The sequence below is a fragment of the Columba livia genome, chromosome 19 (genome assembly GCF_036013475.1).
Source record: "Columba livia isolate bColLiv1 breed racing homer chromosome 19, bColLiv1.pat.W.v2, whole genome shotgun sequence".
NCBI lineage: Eukaryota > Metazoa > Chordata > Aves > Columbiformes > Columbidae > Columba > Columba livia.
The window spans coordinates 9,322,362-9,340,535 of NC_088620.1; the positions used below are offsets into that span (position 1 = coordinate 9,322,362).

Consider the following 18,174-nt stretch of genomic DNA (forward strand, 5'->3'; position numbering starts at 1 on the left):
GGACAGCTTTTTGAAGTTCACTTGGTTTTTAGTGGACAATCGGATTAGAGACCTACAAAGGTCCCTCCCAGTTTAGATCTTTAATATGAACGTGAAAAAGAATCGCTTACTGAAATGCAGCACTGTATTCACGGCACCAAAAAAACATCCCAGGCTGTTCCAGCTCCCATCACCCTCCTTGGACCAGTGTTTTCCCAGCATGTTCAGAAACTCCCCTCAAAATTCACTCCTTTAAATGGCCACGGGCTGCTCCTTCCAAACCTGGGGGTCACAGATTCAAAGAGCTACTGAATAACCAGACCAAACAGATCTGTCCCCAGCGCAGACACGCGGGTAAAAAAAGAGTAGAAATTCACTTTCGTCAAGGTTATCATTAGAATTTATTGATATGAGAGAAACTTTGCATGTCAACATGTCAATGGAGGAACAGCCCGTCCTGACACAGAAATACAAAGCCCATCCCGGTGATGTTACAGCGCTCTGGTATCTCTACACCCCAGACCACGCGCACAGCTGTGTATGACTCGGGTTCATTTTCTGGGACAGGATAGAAATACTCCAGCAACACAAGGAACGGGTGGCTTGTCACCGAGCCCTGTCACCAGCTCCCTGCTCAGGGCAGCTCAGCCCCGGCCCCTTTAGGGAGAAAAATACACCTATTTGGGGTGAGATTCACCTGAGCCCGTGTGGCTCTCGCAGGGAGACGACTCAGCCCCTCCAGCTCCCTGTCACGTAGAGGGGGCTCAGAGGACCAGCTCAGATGGAGACACCAACACAGATTGGGGGAACCCCCCGTGGGGTCTGCAGTGGGACAACCTGGGCACACGGCGCTGCCGAGCGAGCTGCAACCTTCACGATGGAGCTTGTTCTGTCCGGGGAGCAGACACAGCCACATGATCCTGACACCTGCCAATTCACAATCAGGTGGTTTTCTTTCTTTCAACCTAATTATCCTCATATTAAAACTGTTCCAACATCCCCTCTCTCAGCAGTGCCCTCGTACAGAGCTCGCAGCACAGACAGCTGTTCACACTGCGCTTGTGGCCAAGATAAAAATTATCTTTATAATCTTTACTGGAAATATAAGCTATGCTGGATGCTGTTTAACAAAAAAAGGCAAGCGCTGAGCTTTCATCTTCCCCCAGCTTATGAAATATTTGGTTTGGTCCTAAGTATCTTGCTAAATGATTAGAGAGGGAATAGCAGAGTATTCCCCCAGGCACCTGGTAAATCCACAGTGGATTTATTGTAGAAACGAGCTGAATTCTCTAACTCACTCCAAATGGATTTCAGAGCCCTCTAAAACCCTCCAGAGAATGAGCCGTTTGTGACACGACAAACAAAACCCAACCCCAAGCTCAATGAGTGAATTGTCTTGTGTTGTGCAGGGAGCATCCAAAAACAAACCACAAACCCAACCCAAGGGGACGTGTCAGACCCACCTCCTGACGCCAGATTGGATCACGGCAAAAAAGGAGCCTGGGCCGAAGCGCATCTGCCCGCCCAACAGCACCGACCCCGCTGCAGACCTGAGGAGCCGCTGGGGTGAGAAACGTGTCCGAGCGTGAGCGCACACGCGTGTGCCCGGGACGAGCCGCACTGCTGCTTGTCCTCTGGCGGGACCTGCGACAAGTGACACAGCGGGTTCCGCTCTCGGCCTCTCCGCTTCACCCCGTCTACGTTCCCTCTGCACGTGTAACAGCACTGACTTAGAGATCTCATATTAATGGGTACTTATACAGGATTAATTGCACATCAGTCCATTGTGGCTACAAGTTCATTAGGCTAATAAATCTACATAGTGACAGTAGTACAGTATCAGCTACTTTTCAATACAAACTCCCTACCCTAGCCTTAATTTGTAGGTCAAAAGAAGATCTTCTACCTCAGCGACCTTCCTATGGCCTTTAACATTCATTCTCAAAATATCTTTTTCTAGAAAAAAAAAATCCAGTGTGGGGAAAATGCACATATAGAACAAAAGCAGTGCTTAACAACCACAGGAAAAAAGAACATGATCTTGGACTCGTGTATCAGCATCCTCTGTAGACCCTGGTAGCGTCACTTCCAAAGGGTTGCTAAATCCAGCTCCGTCAGTCCTCAAGTCCGTTAAACCGCTCTCTAGCTCTACGCGTCTCTAGTCGCTCACTATACATATCATCTGTAGCAAGAGCGTACAGAAACACTCGCTAATGTGCACAAGACTTCCATTTGACTTAATGGAATAGTTTTAGAAGACTGAAGTCTCTACTTCTAGACATCTGTTTGTGAGTGGTAGCGCTCTCACCGATGGTGTCTTCTGTTCCACCCCGGAGAGAGCTCCGAGTCCCTCGGAAAGTTTTACTTATTCATTTCGCCCAAAGGTGTGTGGGTATCTACTAAAACCCCTCTCACAGTATTCCCAGGAAATGATTCAGAAGAGGAGATGATTTTTCAACCAAATGAGATCCTCTGGTCCTGCGTGTCAGACCATGGCCAATAGAACGAGCAGCTGCCATGGACGTCTCAACTTAAATACGGAACAGTCAAGGGAGGAGAGCAAGGTGGCCCGACCGTCTTCCCGTGAGGTACAGGCAAGGACACACCAAAGTCACTCTGTTCTCAACAGTTCATCTCTTTTTTTCACTGGAGTCAAATGTTTGATTCCATTTGTTCCAGCAGGAAGTGGTGAATCATGTCAAAAGTGGGACGATCTTTGATATCCCTGCTCCAGCATTTCAGCATCAGGTCAAACACAGGGTTAGGACACAGAGGAGTCTGGGAGAGATAGATCTGAAAGGAAGAAAAACACAGCTATTTCAGTGGGTTTTTCACCTGAGGACGGAACCTTTAGTAAATTAACACCAACAGCTCCATTCCGGGTTTACAAGGCAGCCATCATGCAGTGTTTGAGATCCATTAAGCGTGAATCTGGCAGTGAAGTCTGGATGGAGCTCTGACACCATCTCCAATGGCACTGTGGATGCTTTGCCAACTTGTTTGATGAGCTGGTCACAAAACAGTCCTTTGTCCCCCAGGAAACATGAATGCCTCAGAGATCCGTCTTTCAAGTGACAGCAAAACACAAACCAAATTTACCACAATAAAATCCAAATACTTTCACTCACCGCAGACAACCCATGAGGCTTTGTAAGCATCGCGACGGCTTGTTAGCAGAAACAGAAAAAACACCTTTTAGAGCTTAATCTAAAGCACAGCTTGGCAGTATTTTTCTTTTTCCCTCTCATTTCAATACACATCTTTTAGGGTCTCCACATTAGTATGCAGGAGACACTAAATAAAGCCTCCCATTATTTTATTCCCCTTAATCCTTTATCTTGTTTGATGCTAAAAGGTGAATTTTGGGAGAACAAACAATTGTCATTGCACTTTTTGGGGCACAGTGATGCTCAGAACTGAGGGGCTGGATTGTCCTGCTCTATTTAACTTGGAATCACAGAGTGTCCTGTGTTGGAGGGGACCCACAAGGATCGAGTCCAGCTCCTGTCCCCGCATATGACAACCCCACAGTTCACACCATAACACACCAGCATCATCACTGGTGTCTACTGGAGCATATTGAAGGTACCAGCAGGGGAGTCACTGTCCTGGTGGGGAGTCAGTAAGAGAGGACAGTGACAGAAAAGCCCTTCAGCAACTAGAGATGGCCAAAGGATTCTCAGCCTATGTGGAGATAATACAGGGGGAATTTAATCCCTGGGCGCTAACAACTCCTCCCTCCCCACCCCAGTAAGTGCTTCCTCGCCTTTCAGTGGGAGAGAGATCTGACAAAGCAAAAGAGCAAAGGGATGGTGTAGGAGAGCCCAGAAAAGCTAAGGAGGACAGCGCATCAAGGGCAGGTCAAACAGAAGCAGCTCATAGGGAAGAAGCACTGGGCAGGGCCAAAGGGCTCTTCCAGTGGGACTCCAAGAGAGGAAAGGAGTGAATGAGCCTGGAGGAAGGAGAAGAGGCAGGAATCACTGGAAAATACAAGTAACAGAAGCAGAGGATTCTGCAGATGGCTCATGGCCAGCGGAACGGTCCTGTGGAGACCCTGGGACGTGAGCAGGTCAGCGACAGGAGGAGCGGCCACGTTTGCTCTTACCTGCCGGCCCTGGCTGCGGAAGAACTCTCCGGTGTTCTCGATGACCTGCTCATCAGAGAGGAGGCTGTAGGGCTGCTCCTTACACAGGATGAACATCTCCCACAGGGTGACCCCAAACGCCCAGACGTCGCTGGCTGTGGTGAACTTGCCCTGTGAACAGAAGGGATGTTGGAAGCCACAGCGCAACCTGGGAAAACACGTTCCAAAAGAGACAGCAGAGCTGGTGACACAGAGAAAGAGACCAAGGTAGGACACTGCTGCACTGTGGAGCAGGAGCAGCACCTCTGTGGGACCCAAGGGACAGCTCTAAGAAGGGGCAGCCTTCACTGTGGCAAAGCTCTGGAAACAAGGAGCATGTTTCAGAGAAAACCAGCGATTTCTGTTTCTCCTGAGAAGCCTGTTATTTGTCTGCAGCCATAGGAAAACGGGCTGTGGCAGGGGTGGTAGCGGCTGCCTACCTCCACCCAAAACCCAGCAGGGCAGCACAGAAAAGCCTTTGAAGAGGATGCGAAGCCCTCGGGGTGCCGGCAGAGCCAAAGCAGACTCCAGACTCTTAGAGAAAGGCCAAGATAATTTTGATCTTTGCACATGTAAGAAGTTGGTGACAGTCTGCTAACCGTCCCTGTTTTCTGTCTTCAAAAAATGTGCCCAAACTGGCCGTGTTTGGAACAATGTGTTTCTGAAGAAGTAAAAGGAAACTGAAGATTGTTCAGAAAATAACAGGAAACAACCAGGGGCTGGAGGGGCTGTTTGGGCAGAAAACATCCAAGACCCAGGTTGCTCAGGCTTATGTGGCAACGCCAGCAGCCTGTCAGTGTTCGGAAGATGTTCACACAAGGAAGATGGGGGTGATTTATGGTTTAGATGCAGCTGTAACCAGGAAAATAGGGTGAATTTAGAAAAGTGTAGGCCTATTAGCTTTTATAGCAGAGATAATGACAATTTTTCTGGGTACTCAGAGGGGGTGTTATAAGAAAGTATAACTGGATGATCTTGATCTTGGGTTCAAGAAAGAGATATTGGGTTGAATATTAAGCAACTGCCTCCAGACTGGATGTGTTTGGGCTGTTGAACAATCTCCTAAGGGGAGACAGCAGGACCCTTAAACACAAACAAAACCTCAACCTCAGAACCAGACTTGCCCCTTGAAACTCATGAAATTTTGTCCCTGCCCCTCTCAGCTTCACAGCTGGGGAAATAAGCCCAGAAAGGCAATTTCCTTCCAATTCCAGCGGGAATACTGAATGCCAGGCACAGAACAGAAATTATACCCCAGAGGATCTCTGCTGTATGTGCAAGGACTCGCTCAGTTTTCCAGGATCTGAGTTACACCCAACGTGACCTAAGGGACATCTCACCTGGGGCCACCTGTAGCATGTGTTTTGATGCTATGAGAACTGATACATGTACACGTGTTAGTGTTTCAGGGGCACAGTGAAATGGGAGGTTTTGCGCAGTCCCTACCAGGAGGATGCTCTCCCAGGCCATCCAGCGTATGGGCAGCACGGCTCTCCCCTGGATGCGGTAATAATCCCCGCTGTAAAGGTTCCTGCTCATGCCAAAATCCGCGATCTTGATGGTGTAGTTGTTCCCCACCAGGCAGTTGCGAGTTGCCAGATCTCTGTGCACGAAATTCAGAGACGCTAAATACTTCATTCCAGAGGCGATCTGGGTGGCCATGTACAGCAGGTTAGAGTAGCTGCATTAAAAGAAAACAATTTAAAAAATGAGTAGAGCTCCCCACACTCAACTCTCTCGTATTTGACATGTTACAGTGATATATCGTTTTATTTTCTGCCAGAACAGTGAAATCAAACTGTAGTTTCATGGCACTAACACCCCACCTGCCAGGCTAAGCCAAGCTCCCGAGATCACTACGCAAGAACAGACAAGCTGGCCCTGAAATTCAGGGCCCTTAGAGTTTGACATCCTTTATATTTTTAATATCAGGTGTTAATCTCAAGATTTTCAAAGAGTTTATGCATCAAAGCACCAACGTTTTGCAGAGAGACATGAAAAATTAAGCTGTACAATCTCAGAATCTCATATCTCAACCTGCTTAGCCTCGTATTTCAACCACTGTCGCTATTGCATGATTACATTAAAGTGTCACTTAACGCTAAAGACGGCTTTTTTTTTAATGTTTAATGTTACTGAAAATATAAACAGATGCATTTTCCATTTGATGTAATATTAATTCATTGATTAGCAAAATTAAAACATTAAACTTGCACGATAGGCAGAATTTGGACCATCTGACGTTCAGCATCCTTCACACACCGTTACTCTGTGATGCTCAGCTCAATTCTCATGGTGCGCGCTCAACACTTCACACAACCAAGTATTTGTCACAACAAATGTAATACTGTTCACAGTATTTCTCTGATAAAGCTCAGAAAAATAAAGCCTTAGTCTGCCTCTCTTTGTGTTCTGGTGGCAATGAGAAAAGCACCACCATGTTATCTAAACTACAATAATGAAATGCATTTCATGATCACAGAATCGTTTTGGTTGGAAAAGACCCTCAAGATCCTTGAGTCCAACCATTAACCCAAGCCTGGCACTAATGCATGTCCTCAGAACTCACTCTGCCTAACAGCCTTGCTCTTAACCTATAAGTAAATGTAATCCTTGGCGAGGGTACGTGCCAAAGGCCAAGCAACGCAGCCATGTCTGATCAGCGCAGGTTTCTTTATTGAGCAGAATACCTTAGTCCTACACACAACTCTCCTCTGAGGAAAGGATTTCTGCACTGTAGGGAGGTTTTTATGTCAGATTTAATCCTTCCGTAGAGGAGGGGGGTAAGTGCCACTGCTGACAGAAAATGGTTTTCCTGGCCAAATATTCTCCTTCTGTTGGGTGATGAAATCTTTCCTCAGTGAAGCTCCACACTCAACTCCTCTTGTAATATTTTTCAGAGAACATACGAACCATCTTGAAAGCCTGCGAGACGTTCTTGATTTTCATCCCAAAATTCTTGCTGTAATTCAACTGCCTTCCCATATTAATATTTGATGCAAACCCACTAATGTAACCAGAGGGTCACATCAGTAAACGATACATCTAAGATGGTCATCGTGACCAGAACAGGTCACAGCCACAACAAAGCAGGAGTCGTGTCCACAGACGTGCTGTGACAACGGCTGAGCTGGAGGAAGGTCACAGCAGCTTAAACTGGTAGCTCTGTGTTGCTGATTTGTCCAAAATACGGGCAGCTCCTCTTACCTGACGCAGGGAATATTGTTTGAAATGGCAAATTTGCTGTAGATCTCTCTCTGCGACAGGAACTGGTTGAGGTCTCCGTTCTCCATGTACTCCGTTATCATGCACAGCGGGTCATCGCGCACACACACCCCCAGGAGCCGGATGATATTTGGGTTCTTCAGCCGGGACATTATCTTGATCTCCTTCAGGAAATCATTTCTTGTGAAACAGAAAACAGGTTTGAATCCTAAACTATTCTTTTGTCTAAGGGAAGCAGAAGTAGCATGTAAGGAAATCCCTACTCAGAGACATTCAGGAATACGCACAAAGTGAGAGCGAAAGCTGGTTCAACATCGATTCCTTCCCCAGCAAACAGGATTCATACAGCATTTCGGTTTGATACTACATCTATTCCCATCCCCCACTCCCTGTATGTGTCCTGTTCTTTACAAGAACACATAGAACACACAGAGACACATGACACCCTCCTACAGAAGTCACCAGGGTGAACCCATGTAGAACCGTTGCTTGGAGAGCATTCGCTTTCCTTCTCAGGTGGTCGGCATTGCAGACGCGCTTACCTGGCTGTTTTGTTGACATCTGATCTCAGCATTTTCACTGCTACGAGCACTGGCTGGTGAGTGAATTCTGTAGACGAGACCCCCAGGAATTCCAGCAGGCCATCGGCTTCACAAAGGTGCACCTGGGGGGCAGAGACAACCATGGGAGCACGTACAGGCAGCAAAACGGAGGAAAACGACCTCGCATGGAGGTCACCAGTTTGGTCACCGCTGGCAGAATGACCGAGTGAATGATACAAGCAAAGTGACACGGTTTGGGTTGGAAATTTCCCGTAGGTTGGCTCTAGATCCCGGACAAAATTTGTACACACACTATACAGCCCATGATGTAGGAGCTGATGGGAATTGCAGCCTGATGTGACCCCAATGCACTGAACAGACTGTGAGTGTGCAGTAGATTACTGGGGAAGCCCGATTCTCCCGGCAAGATCTGGAGATGTTCAGGAAGGTCACCGTACCCAGATCTGTCTGCTTGACTCTGCATGTGCCTGCGACCCACAAGGCTGCAGCGGGTTTGACACACACAGCGCATCCCGGCAGCCGGACAGGCACAGAGATGTCCTGCAGCCGGGCTCTAACTGACCTGAGCAGCATCCAGGATGAATACTCTGAAGTGTACATTGAATTGCAAATTTCTTCAGATAAATGAATAAAGACATAAAACTACTGCCTGGATTGTGTACGAAATGGGTGACAAGACATTGACTTAAGAATTTATCAGAATGCATATTCAACTGGAGAAGTGGGGTGGGGAAAGCAGACAGAGATAAGTGTGTGGGAAGGAAAAAGGACTGGAGGAGGAAAGCAGACTGGATGTGTCAAAGATTGCAGCAGAGAGGGGATGTAATGGGAGCTTAACGAATTTTATATGAAGAAAAAACAAGCACTTACTGGACAAGCATGGTGAGGAGAAAAAGGAGACAGCGCAGAAAAATGGGACAAACCCACAGAACAGAAACAGAAGTACGAAGATGCTGTTGCAGTTACATGGAGAATGGAATCTGCTGTGGTAAACGTACAGTCACAAGACTAGAAATGGGAAAGGGAGCTGTGGTACTAAGCGCATGTGTTATAAGCACAGGTAATGTGTCATCAAGTCCAGGGAGTGGATGGTTGGGAGCAAAGAAGAAAGAAAAGCTTGAAAGGGAAGGAAGCTCTGAGTGGAGAGGGGAAAAAACACCACAACCACAGTGAGCCATGTTGCTAGAACACTGTACACCGAGCCAGAGAAGTGGAAAGGGGCCTGTCATGTGAAGAAAGGAACAGGCTCTGAATCAATCTCCAAGGAAATGGAGATGGGGAGCCTAGCTGCTGCTGTTTGACAACACAAAGGAGGAGGAGGAGAAAGCTTTGACAGTTATTAGAAGGACAGGAATGAGAGAGAAACCCAAAGCAAAACAATGAGGAAAAAAGCCTGTTTGACTTTTGGAGCACAGCCCAAATGTAGCAGACAGGTAGAATTTAAGGCTGTGAATGAGCAAATGCTGGGAAGAGACAGTGGAAGAGTGGGAGCAGATGAGGCGAAGATTCAGCTCATTATAGAGCTAAGGATGGTGCGGAAACAAAGCACGGTGAGCTGAAAGCATTCACAGCCCAAAAGCAGCTCAAGGAGTAAAGAGAAAGCTTGGCAGATGACAGATGTACGTATCATGTTGCCCGAGGCTTCTGACACACACAAACTGGGGCCTGAGCAAGCAGCAATGCTGGAGAATCTGTGAGGGCACCACAGTGCTTGGGAAACATTTGTCTCTGCTTCAGCCAGCGTGCAGAGCCCTGCTAGTACCTCCACGTGCTAATGTCAAAGCTGTTTTTACCGCTCAGATCAACCTGTGTTGGCTGGATTTGCTGCTATAGTTTCCCAATTCACATGCCTAAAGGTGGGGGACAGCCACCACATGTTCAAGATGTCCCTGAGCGGCCATGCAACAGTCTGAATTCCCGCTGCCAGAACTTTTCTGTGGGGTAATAAATGGGGATACAGAGACAGAAGAACTTTGCAAAGCTCATCTGTTAGACTCCGGTGGTACCAAGCAGCAGCCTCACAGGTGTAGAATGGGGCTCTCTGAAGCTTGTCCTAAGGGACAGCAGTTTTCCCCAACAACAGAGACATAAACTACTAAATAAACTACTGGTACGCAGGTCCCTCAGCCCCCAAACATGAAGCAGCACCAGAGAGACAGCTCAGAAGTTTCACTGTGCCAAACACATCCTTTCTGTTGGAGGAGCTGTGGAAGGGAATGGCTGTACCTCTCCAAACTGCCCTTCTCCCAGCTTCTCCTTGAGCCGCAGCTGCTGCCGAGGGAATTCACCCACTGAGATGTCCTTCTTGGTGAGAGAATCCACGGTGAGGGCTGGCACCGCGTACATGTTGTTGCCGGTCACACCTTGCAGGTGAACGATATCTGTTTCGGCGTAGTGGGGAACATTGTTCTGAAAGCCTTGGTGAGGAGTGGACTTGGTCAGGTCGGGCTCAGCGTAGTCCCCGCTGCACACTAAGGGGACATGAGTACAAAACAAGGCAGGTGGAATTAGACACATTCCTTTAAAACCAGTAGGGCCCAGCTCGCTCTCCTCCACCCTGCAGCCCTCTGGAACTCAGCCTAGTATGTCCAGATGGAAAACTTTCCTCTGTTTTCACTAGGGCTTAAACCAGAGGAACACACGTTTCTGCAGACACCAGAATACCTGTGAGGTGCCAGTGAACTCACATTAAACAGCTACCTCTCTGTCCAGTTATGAGCTAAAATTCTTGCCCAGACATGCAGGGATGAGTCTAAAGAGATTTCCTGTTTCTGATTCATCCTAAATATGATCTGTTGCCTGTACCTGGCGCAGGGACATTGTCTGTGTCATCACACTTGCCCTGGATTCGCTTATGCAACAAGAACTGATCGCAGTCTGTTCTCCACATACTCTGTTAGCACACTATGTTACCTCTTAGAGCTTCTTCACATAAATATCGTGGCATAGCTCTTTATAATTAACGCCCTGTACGGTCAATATTACACAGAACTTCTGTTCTGCTTCAAATTCATAATCCTGGCTCAATCCAAATCAGCCTCCCTGTGTAGTACAGAGCTGCATCTCAGCAACTTGTTGGTGCTTGAGAAACGCAGTGCTGCCGTTCCATCCACTAATCAGCACTGAGTACAAAGCACTGTTGGAAACATTCCCTTCTGCACGCATCCAAAAGCTCCCCAGGGGCTGGAAGCCAAGGCACCACTGATAATTCTCTGCTGTGTTTCCCTCTGCTTTGTCAAGGGAATTTCGAAGAGCCCTTGCTGCAGGAGAAGGTGCTCAAGGTCTCCAGCAGCCAGTCTGGGCAGCCCAGTAGCCACTGCCAAGGGGCTGATGAGTCAAACACCGTGTGATTGTCAAAACCAGCTCCTAAAAGATGACCTGGCTAACATAGAAACAAAGGCTTCAAAGAGAACAACGAAAGGCCACCACCCTTTAGTGGGGCCAGTGATCTGCCTGCCAAAGTTACGTGCTAAAATGTTTCAGAGCTCCAGAATAGCATCTCAGGTCCCTGGGTTTGTGTTGTATTGCATGGGAGTCAGAAAAGATTACTTAAACACTCAGAAGTGGCACGTTTTAAAATCTGAGAGAATAAAAGAATAAACACACAACCCCTGGAGACTGGCGATTACCTGAATCCTCTGCACTTTGGGAGAGCTCTGGAAGCTTTTGGAGCAGCGTAGCTGGCTGGTGATATTCCAAATCCAGCGGTAAAGCACGTTCATAGGTGGGATTCGACTGGTGGATCTGGGTCTGGTTGTTGGCAATGGTGTAGCTGTAGAATGAGAGGCGAACTGTGGCATCCTCCTCCAGAATTCGACGTGGGGCCTGCAAAAGAGAACAAAAATGCTGAGGCGATGCTCAGTTAAGTAATGTATTGGCTGCAACCGCACCAACTTCCAGTAACATCTTGGATAGGGCTGGCATCCTCCCTGCTGTGACAACAGCGTTTTAGCTGCTCTGTGGAGCTGGGGAGAGCCTGTGCTTTCCACATATATCTGAGCTCATTACAGTTAATGCTTAGTATTGAACTTGTGTCTACAAAGTAGCCCCATTGTATTACCTTTTCCAACCTTTTTTGAACATATTGCTTCCAAAGAATAACAATTATAATCATCAGGAGCAGAAGAATAATAGCCACAAGGCAGCCCACGAGGATGGAGGTATTGGAGTCATCTGCCTTCTCTCCTATCCAGGTGCTGGTTACAGAAGATGTGGTTTCTGCAGTCAGAAGAATGAAGAAGAACTTGGAGTTAACAAAGCACAGGTTGTTATCTGTGCTGCCTAATTTCCCATGTGTCCCTCCCTACAGGCTGGTACAGAAAAGGTCTCAGGCAGCTTCCTGAATATTAACATTAGCTGCGTTCAGATTTTGTTGTAATAAAAAAATTCTCATTTTGGAGGCTCACAGCTAAGAATTGTGCAGGACTTCTGCAAAGACTGTTCCTAGTGCTGGAACAGATTCCTGTGATGGATCTGTGTTAGCGCAGACAGTTTTCAGATTTCCACTGGCTGCACATGTGCCTTCAGCCCACTTGCTCTGAGGCACATCTGCCAGCCCAGGGAAGAAGAAATAGCTGAGGCTCAGAGGACTGTAAGAGGAGACCCCCCTGCAATGCTGGTCCAGCTCTGGGTCCTCAGCACAGGACACACATGCAGCTGCTGGAGAGGGGCCAGAGGAGCCACAGGAATGACCTGAGGCTGGAACAGCTCTGCTGGAGGACAGGCTGAGAGAGTTGGGGTGTTCAGCTGGAGAAGAGAAGCTCCGGGGAGACCTTAGTGCAGCCTTTCCACACTTAAAAGGGGTCCATAAGACAAATGGGGAGAGGCTTTTGAGCAGGGCCTGTTGCAATAGGACAAGGGGTGATGGTTTTAAATTAAAGGAGGGAAATTCAGGCCAGACATGAGGAAGAAATTGTTGGCCCTGAGGGTGGTGAGAGCCTGGCCCAGGTTGGCCAGAGAGGTGGTGGATGAACCATCCCTGGAGACATCCCAGGCCAGGCTGGACGGGGCTCTGAGCAACCTGAGCTGGTGAAGATGTCCCTGCTCATGGCAGGGGGGGCACTGGGGGAGCTGGGAAGGGCCCTTCAACACGAACTGTTCTGTGATTCTGATTCTGTGCAGCCCTGTGCATGAGGGCAATAAGAGGCCATACCCAGATCTCCAGCAATGGAGGGAGAGACCACGTTAATGTGAAACCCCCAACACTTAAGCCCTTGGTGTGGTTAACTGACCCAAGTTCTTACCCCAGGTACCCTCAGTAACATTGCACTCAGTTTCCAGGACATCCGTTGTGCTTGGGGCTACCGTGACAAAATTGGGATTCACGCTCTCCATGTCTGTGGAAGGGAAGGAAAGTCAGTTCAGTCACCTCCCTGCTCCTGCCAGCAGCCAGCGCAACCCCAACCACCACCCTCGGCTTCCCGAGCAGGGCTGGGCTGAGACCCAGGCAGGTCACAAACAGCCCGAGCAGAGATACAGAGGTATCTGCTCACTCAGCGCTTCCCAGCACACCTGCAGAACGAGCCTCTGCGCTGAGCAGCACATACGTCCTGACCACAGCAGATCAGAGTGTGCAGGATGTGTCCCCAAGCTTGGCCAGACACCGAGGACTGCAGCAAGAACGTTTTTCTTTCCCCAATTTTAGCATGATTATAAGAATTCCCATCCCAGGCTGGCCCAAGAGTGACAGAGGGCAGGCAGGAGGAGCTGCCATCAGCAAGATAAGCAGCAAGCTGCAATCAGAGCGCTCCTTCCCCAGGAACATCCTCTCACTACAGCACATCAGGGACCTCTGAGTAGGAAACTGTAGCCATTTCACTAGCAGTGCTGGTGATTTTCTCCAAGACCCTTGTTCATTCCCTTCTAGAGTCTTTTAGAGCACCTCATGGCACTGACTTCTGCACCACAGTTAAGACTTGACAAAAGAAAAACATCAGCCTCTTGCTAACTTGATTACCACCTGTAGATAGACTTAAATTATTCAAACAAAATACTCTTAAAGAGAAGGAAAAAAGTCAACCCCATATGCAGCAGGCAACTGTCTCAAGAAGAAAAAATGCTCTACAGTCCAATGTTTGGTTGCCCTGGTTGTGCTTCTGCACAGGTCCATCAGTATCAGCATGAAAAGAATCCACTGTAGATGGGACCTTTCTTGCCCTTCCAATGCTTCTACAGCCCCCTCCATCCTCCCACGTAGCCCCATGGTGCTCCACGCATGTCCTGCACCCCACACCATCTCTTTCGCGCTCTGTGCTTTGCCAGATCTGCTTGACTTGCAGGAATACTCGCCTGACTGGAAGGAAATCTCGCTCATCATCATCCAGGTGTCAGCAAAGTAGAAGCGGCAGAGTATGGCTTTCCCCACGCGCTGGTTGAGGGGGACAGTCACGAACCGCGCGCTGGGGTTTTTGTCATCCAGGACAGTTGCCACTCCAACAGGTTCAGGCTCCCAGTCTGCAATCAGGCGCGGTTTGAACAGACACTCCACCTTCTGGAAGATCTTCACCCCCTTGGAAAACATGTTGTTACAGTGCACCTGGGCAGAAGAGAACCGATCAATCAGATGGGCGTGAGATTTACTGAAACCTAAATCGAGCCTCGGGGATTTTCTATTTCTAACCACCTCCCTGTATGAATACTCCTAACCCAGAATGAGTGAGTTGTTCCAGTTTAGCCTCATCCATTCGTAGTGTGCAATGAGAACATTTGTGCAAAAAGCGATTCTAAAATGGCTCCTAACTTGACATGCAAAAGCCACATTAATGGTCAAATTCTGCAGGGTCTTCAAAGGGCCCAATGTAAAAATCAAACTCTGTATTACCTAAGGCTCGCAGACAAATTCTCCTTGAACATATATTCTGAGGAAAAAAAACACCTGGGCTCTAGCTTCATCTAGAAAGCCTGCAGCATCTGCAGTCTAAGCTAATTCCTTAAAAAAAGAAATGAGTAGAAACTCAAGAAAATATTCCCCTGACCTACAGCAGCTCTTCTACTGTGGTTTCACCTTGAAGACAACTGAGAATCTAGATTTTAAGAAAACCACCATGTAAGCCTGCTTCCAGCAACCTGGTGGCTCATGGTCAGGCTGTCCCTGCTGCAATGGCACCACCACTTTAGTCAATGACGCTGGAATTTAAAGTGCAGTCACAAACATGCCAAGCTGATCTCTCACCAAAACAGAGGCATCTCATCTCCGAGTTACGGCTCCACACAATCCGCTTTCAGACAAAGCCGTTCACTACCTGCTGTCAGGCTGACTTCACACATCCGTATTTGGGGGTTTGTTTTACCCTCCCAAGAGCTGGTGGCAACTTTCTCCCTTCCTGCTCTTGGGCTGCACCCAAACCAAGAGGTTCCAGCATAGAGGTGACATCTCCATCTGGCTGCGTTGTGGCCCCGCAGACCCATCAACACCAAACACCTCTCCAGCGCTCCCAAGGAAGCAGCTTCACAAAGGACAAGGCTTGTAAGGATCCTTTACATCCCACCGCCTTTCCTCAATGCAAATCTCTCCCTTTCTAAACAAACGTACATGACAGGTTAAGTCCTGCCACGCAGTCCTGTAGATCTGGACCACTGTGGCCAGTGATCAAGGAATAAGATGACCCTTAAAGTCCTCAGCATCCCTCGGTCTACTCCATTTTCATAGCCATGGTGGTCCAGCCCTCCCTGGAGACTCCACACATTATTTCCTAATGACAGTGAAGCATTAGCAACTGTGACAACAACAGTTTCCAAAAGAAGCGCAGCTTTGAACCCCATTAATTGCTTGGCCCCTGTGAGGTCTCGCAGTGAATAGCAGTGAAGCAATAATGAGGATGACAGGCCTGAGGAGCAGTCAAAAGACAAAAGAGGGGTATTTGCATGTAATTAGGAACAGATGAAGCTTAGACAACATTCAATAAGGAGAAATAGTCATCCATAACAAGGCAGCAAAGCCTGACGTCTGCAATATACAATTTGTGCCGCGTTTGGACAGGAGTTGGGTATGTTCACATCCTGGACCGATCCAGAGACACTTGCTATTCCAAACACCACCTACAAAGGTCCAATTTTATAACATGCAAGCCTAAGAAATTCACAATGCGGTTGCAATATTTGCTAGTGTTTATTTTTAATACTTGGATACTGGGCAAGCTCAACTGGAATAAAGCTAACAGGTATGGAGATACAAAAAATCCTTGCAGACCACCTATCCTGTACAAAATAAATGCAAAGTTGCAACAGGTAACAGTCAATAAAGAATGAATAATAATTTATGCTAATCAATACAGCTTTATAATGAAATACTAAATGAAGTAGCTATTTTTATGAGCTCATGTGTTCGGTTGATCAGGATGGCTGTGTTTACATGACAGATTGTTGTAAGGCGTTTGATTTACTCATTATACCATCTGACTCCAATTAGCATAGTATGGACTCATGAATTTTATTAATTTGGTTTAAAATTGTCAACTAGTAAGTCTTACAAGTTTTGGGGCACATATTTTTCTGTAGGTGACTTTCTAGCAGGAATGTATTCCCAGCTCAAGGTTATTTGTTACCTTTTGCAGTGATCTGAAAGAGACAGCAGAATCACCAGCAATAAAATAACTTAAATGGGAGGGAAAAAAAGAAGTTTCCTAAAATAATGTGACATTTTCAGGATTGACTCATTTCAGGGTAGTGAACTTGGGAACAAAACGTAAGTGATGCTTTCTACACCACGGACACCAATAACATTAAACTGACTTTTAGCATGAAACTTAATGAACAGTGGCTCTCTACCCCTTGGCTGGGAGGACAAACACGATCACAAGATTCCTAAACAAAGAAGAATCGTCCAAAAGCAGGAAATCTGTACCATTCTTTCATGCAGTTTGATGGAAAGCCTGCATCCAGTTCTAGTTTCTATACCTTCAAAAGAGCACTGACAAAGAAAGGAAGACAGCTACAAAAATGACCCTGGATCTCACAGGGAAGGCGTTGAAAAGTTCAGCCAACTTAATTTACCCAAGTAAAGATCAAGAGAGTGGTTAAATCACAGTGTGGAAGCAGGAAAATCTCTGAGAAGGCAGGACTCCTATTTTTGCCAGCAAAAGCAGGCTGAGCGCCAATGGTTGCAAGTTAAAAATAGACAAAATAAAACCAGGGTAAGTAACCACCAAAACAATTTACTTAAGGATGTGGTGGGTTCTCCTTCATTTGAGATCTCTACAAGAAAAGCCACCAATACTTTTTAAAAGATCCTGCTGTTTACTACAGACTCAAAGTTCAGTTCAGTTTGAGTCATTTCCCACAGCACCAGCACAGACTGAGGCATCCAGAGGTATTTTCGGTTACAATGGAAGCACAACCACATTCCTTTACCTCAAGAGCCAGGCAGCCCCTAAAGAGTATGTAGCCTACATCCTAAATCCACCTCAGCTGCCTAAGCACTGCTCTGGGTGTCTGCTTTTTATTCTTTTGAGCCAAATACTGAAAGAAGAGTGTCTGAGCTCTGGAGAGGTGAGTGTTCCCCTGCTTCACCTTCTACATTGGCAAACTGGGGACATCTCCAGCTCACATTCCACCTGTGGTGGACTCCGCTGTCAAGCACCTTGTATCCTCCTGCTTTGGGAAGAAGACCCAAAGGGGGAATTTGGAAGCACCCATGTCTCCTGCATTCACTCCCCCATTCTCCTGAGGAGATGCAGAGCTCCCTGTCCCCTCCTGATGCACCTACTGCAATTTTTGTCACTGTCAAACTTTCCCAGACTCACATTTAGCCTAAAAACGAGGAGTGTTGATGTGCAGGAAGCTGCTCCTGAGAAATCCCCCTTTGGGTCCTCTTCCCAAAGCAGGAGGATACAAGGGCCCACTGATGATCTCCAGTTCAGCCTCCCCATTGACCAACCCTCTTTCCCAGTACATCCCATGGTTTCCTTTATAGGGCACCTAACTTTTTCCCAAGAAGACCTCAGCCCGCTGCTGTGGCTCATGTTGTGTCCCATCCCACACCTGACCCAGGGTCCGTGAACCCCCTGGGCACCAGCGTGTCTGTGTCCGGGTCCTGCTCGTTACCTTCATGGAGGTGAAGTTCCTGGGTCGGTCAAACTGGAACTCCATTTCAACAGAGCCCGTGCTGAAGCTCTCGTTCTTCCAGCCAACGTAGTCATAGCCTGGCCACACGCGGTACTGGTGGCTCTGCGTGAAGTCGTCCAGCCCCAGCACACCGTCCGTCAGCTGGCCCAGACCACCATACAAGTGCCTAGCGAGAAAAAACAGCAGTTAGGCAGAACAGAGCCAGGAGAGCTCAGATGTGAA

At 47.6% G+C, this 18,174-nt stretch overlaps 1 protein-coding gene across 12 annotated transcripts in view; it reads right to left on the reverse strand.

The window, feature by feature from the left end:
* Positions 1–356: 356 nt before the first annotated feature.
* Positions 357–18,174, reverse strand: part of LOC102084310 (discoidin domain-containing receptor 2) — a 57,495-nt gene continuing 39,677 nt past the window's right edge. For 8 of the 12 annotated variants that reach the window (XM_065036035.1, XM_065036038.1, XM_065036036.1 and 5 more), the window contains 11 exons: positions 17,932–18,118; positions 14,179–14,425; positions 13,134–13,226; positions 11,951–12,108; positions 11,520–11,715; positions 10,117–10,361; positions 7,870–7,991; positions 7,310–7,507; positions 5,549–5,783; positions 4,085–4,234; positions 357–2,772 (listed from right to left, as the gene is read on the reverse strand). In XM_065036035.1, coding sequence (XP_064892107.1) covers positions 2,632–2,772; positions 4,085–4,234; positions 5,549–5,783; positions 7,310–7,507; positions 7,870–7,991; positions 10,117–10,361; positions 11,520–11,715; positions 11,951–12,108; positions 13,134–13,226; positions 14,179–14,425; positions 17,932–18,118 — 1,972 coding nt within the window. In that variant the 3' untranslated portion in view covers positions 357–2,631. Of the gene's footprint in view, positions 2,773–3,107; positions 3,146–4,084; positions 4,235–5,548; positions 5,784–7,309; positions 7,508–7,869; positions 7,992–10,116; positions 10,362–11,519; positions 11,716–11,950; positions 12,109–13,133; positions 13,227–14,178; positions 14,426–17,931; positions 18,119–18,174 lie in introns of all 12 variants that reach the window. The other 4 variants (XM_065036042.1, XM_065036043.1, XM_065036041.1 and 1 more) reach the window with 1 other exon arrangement.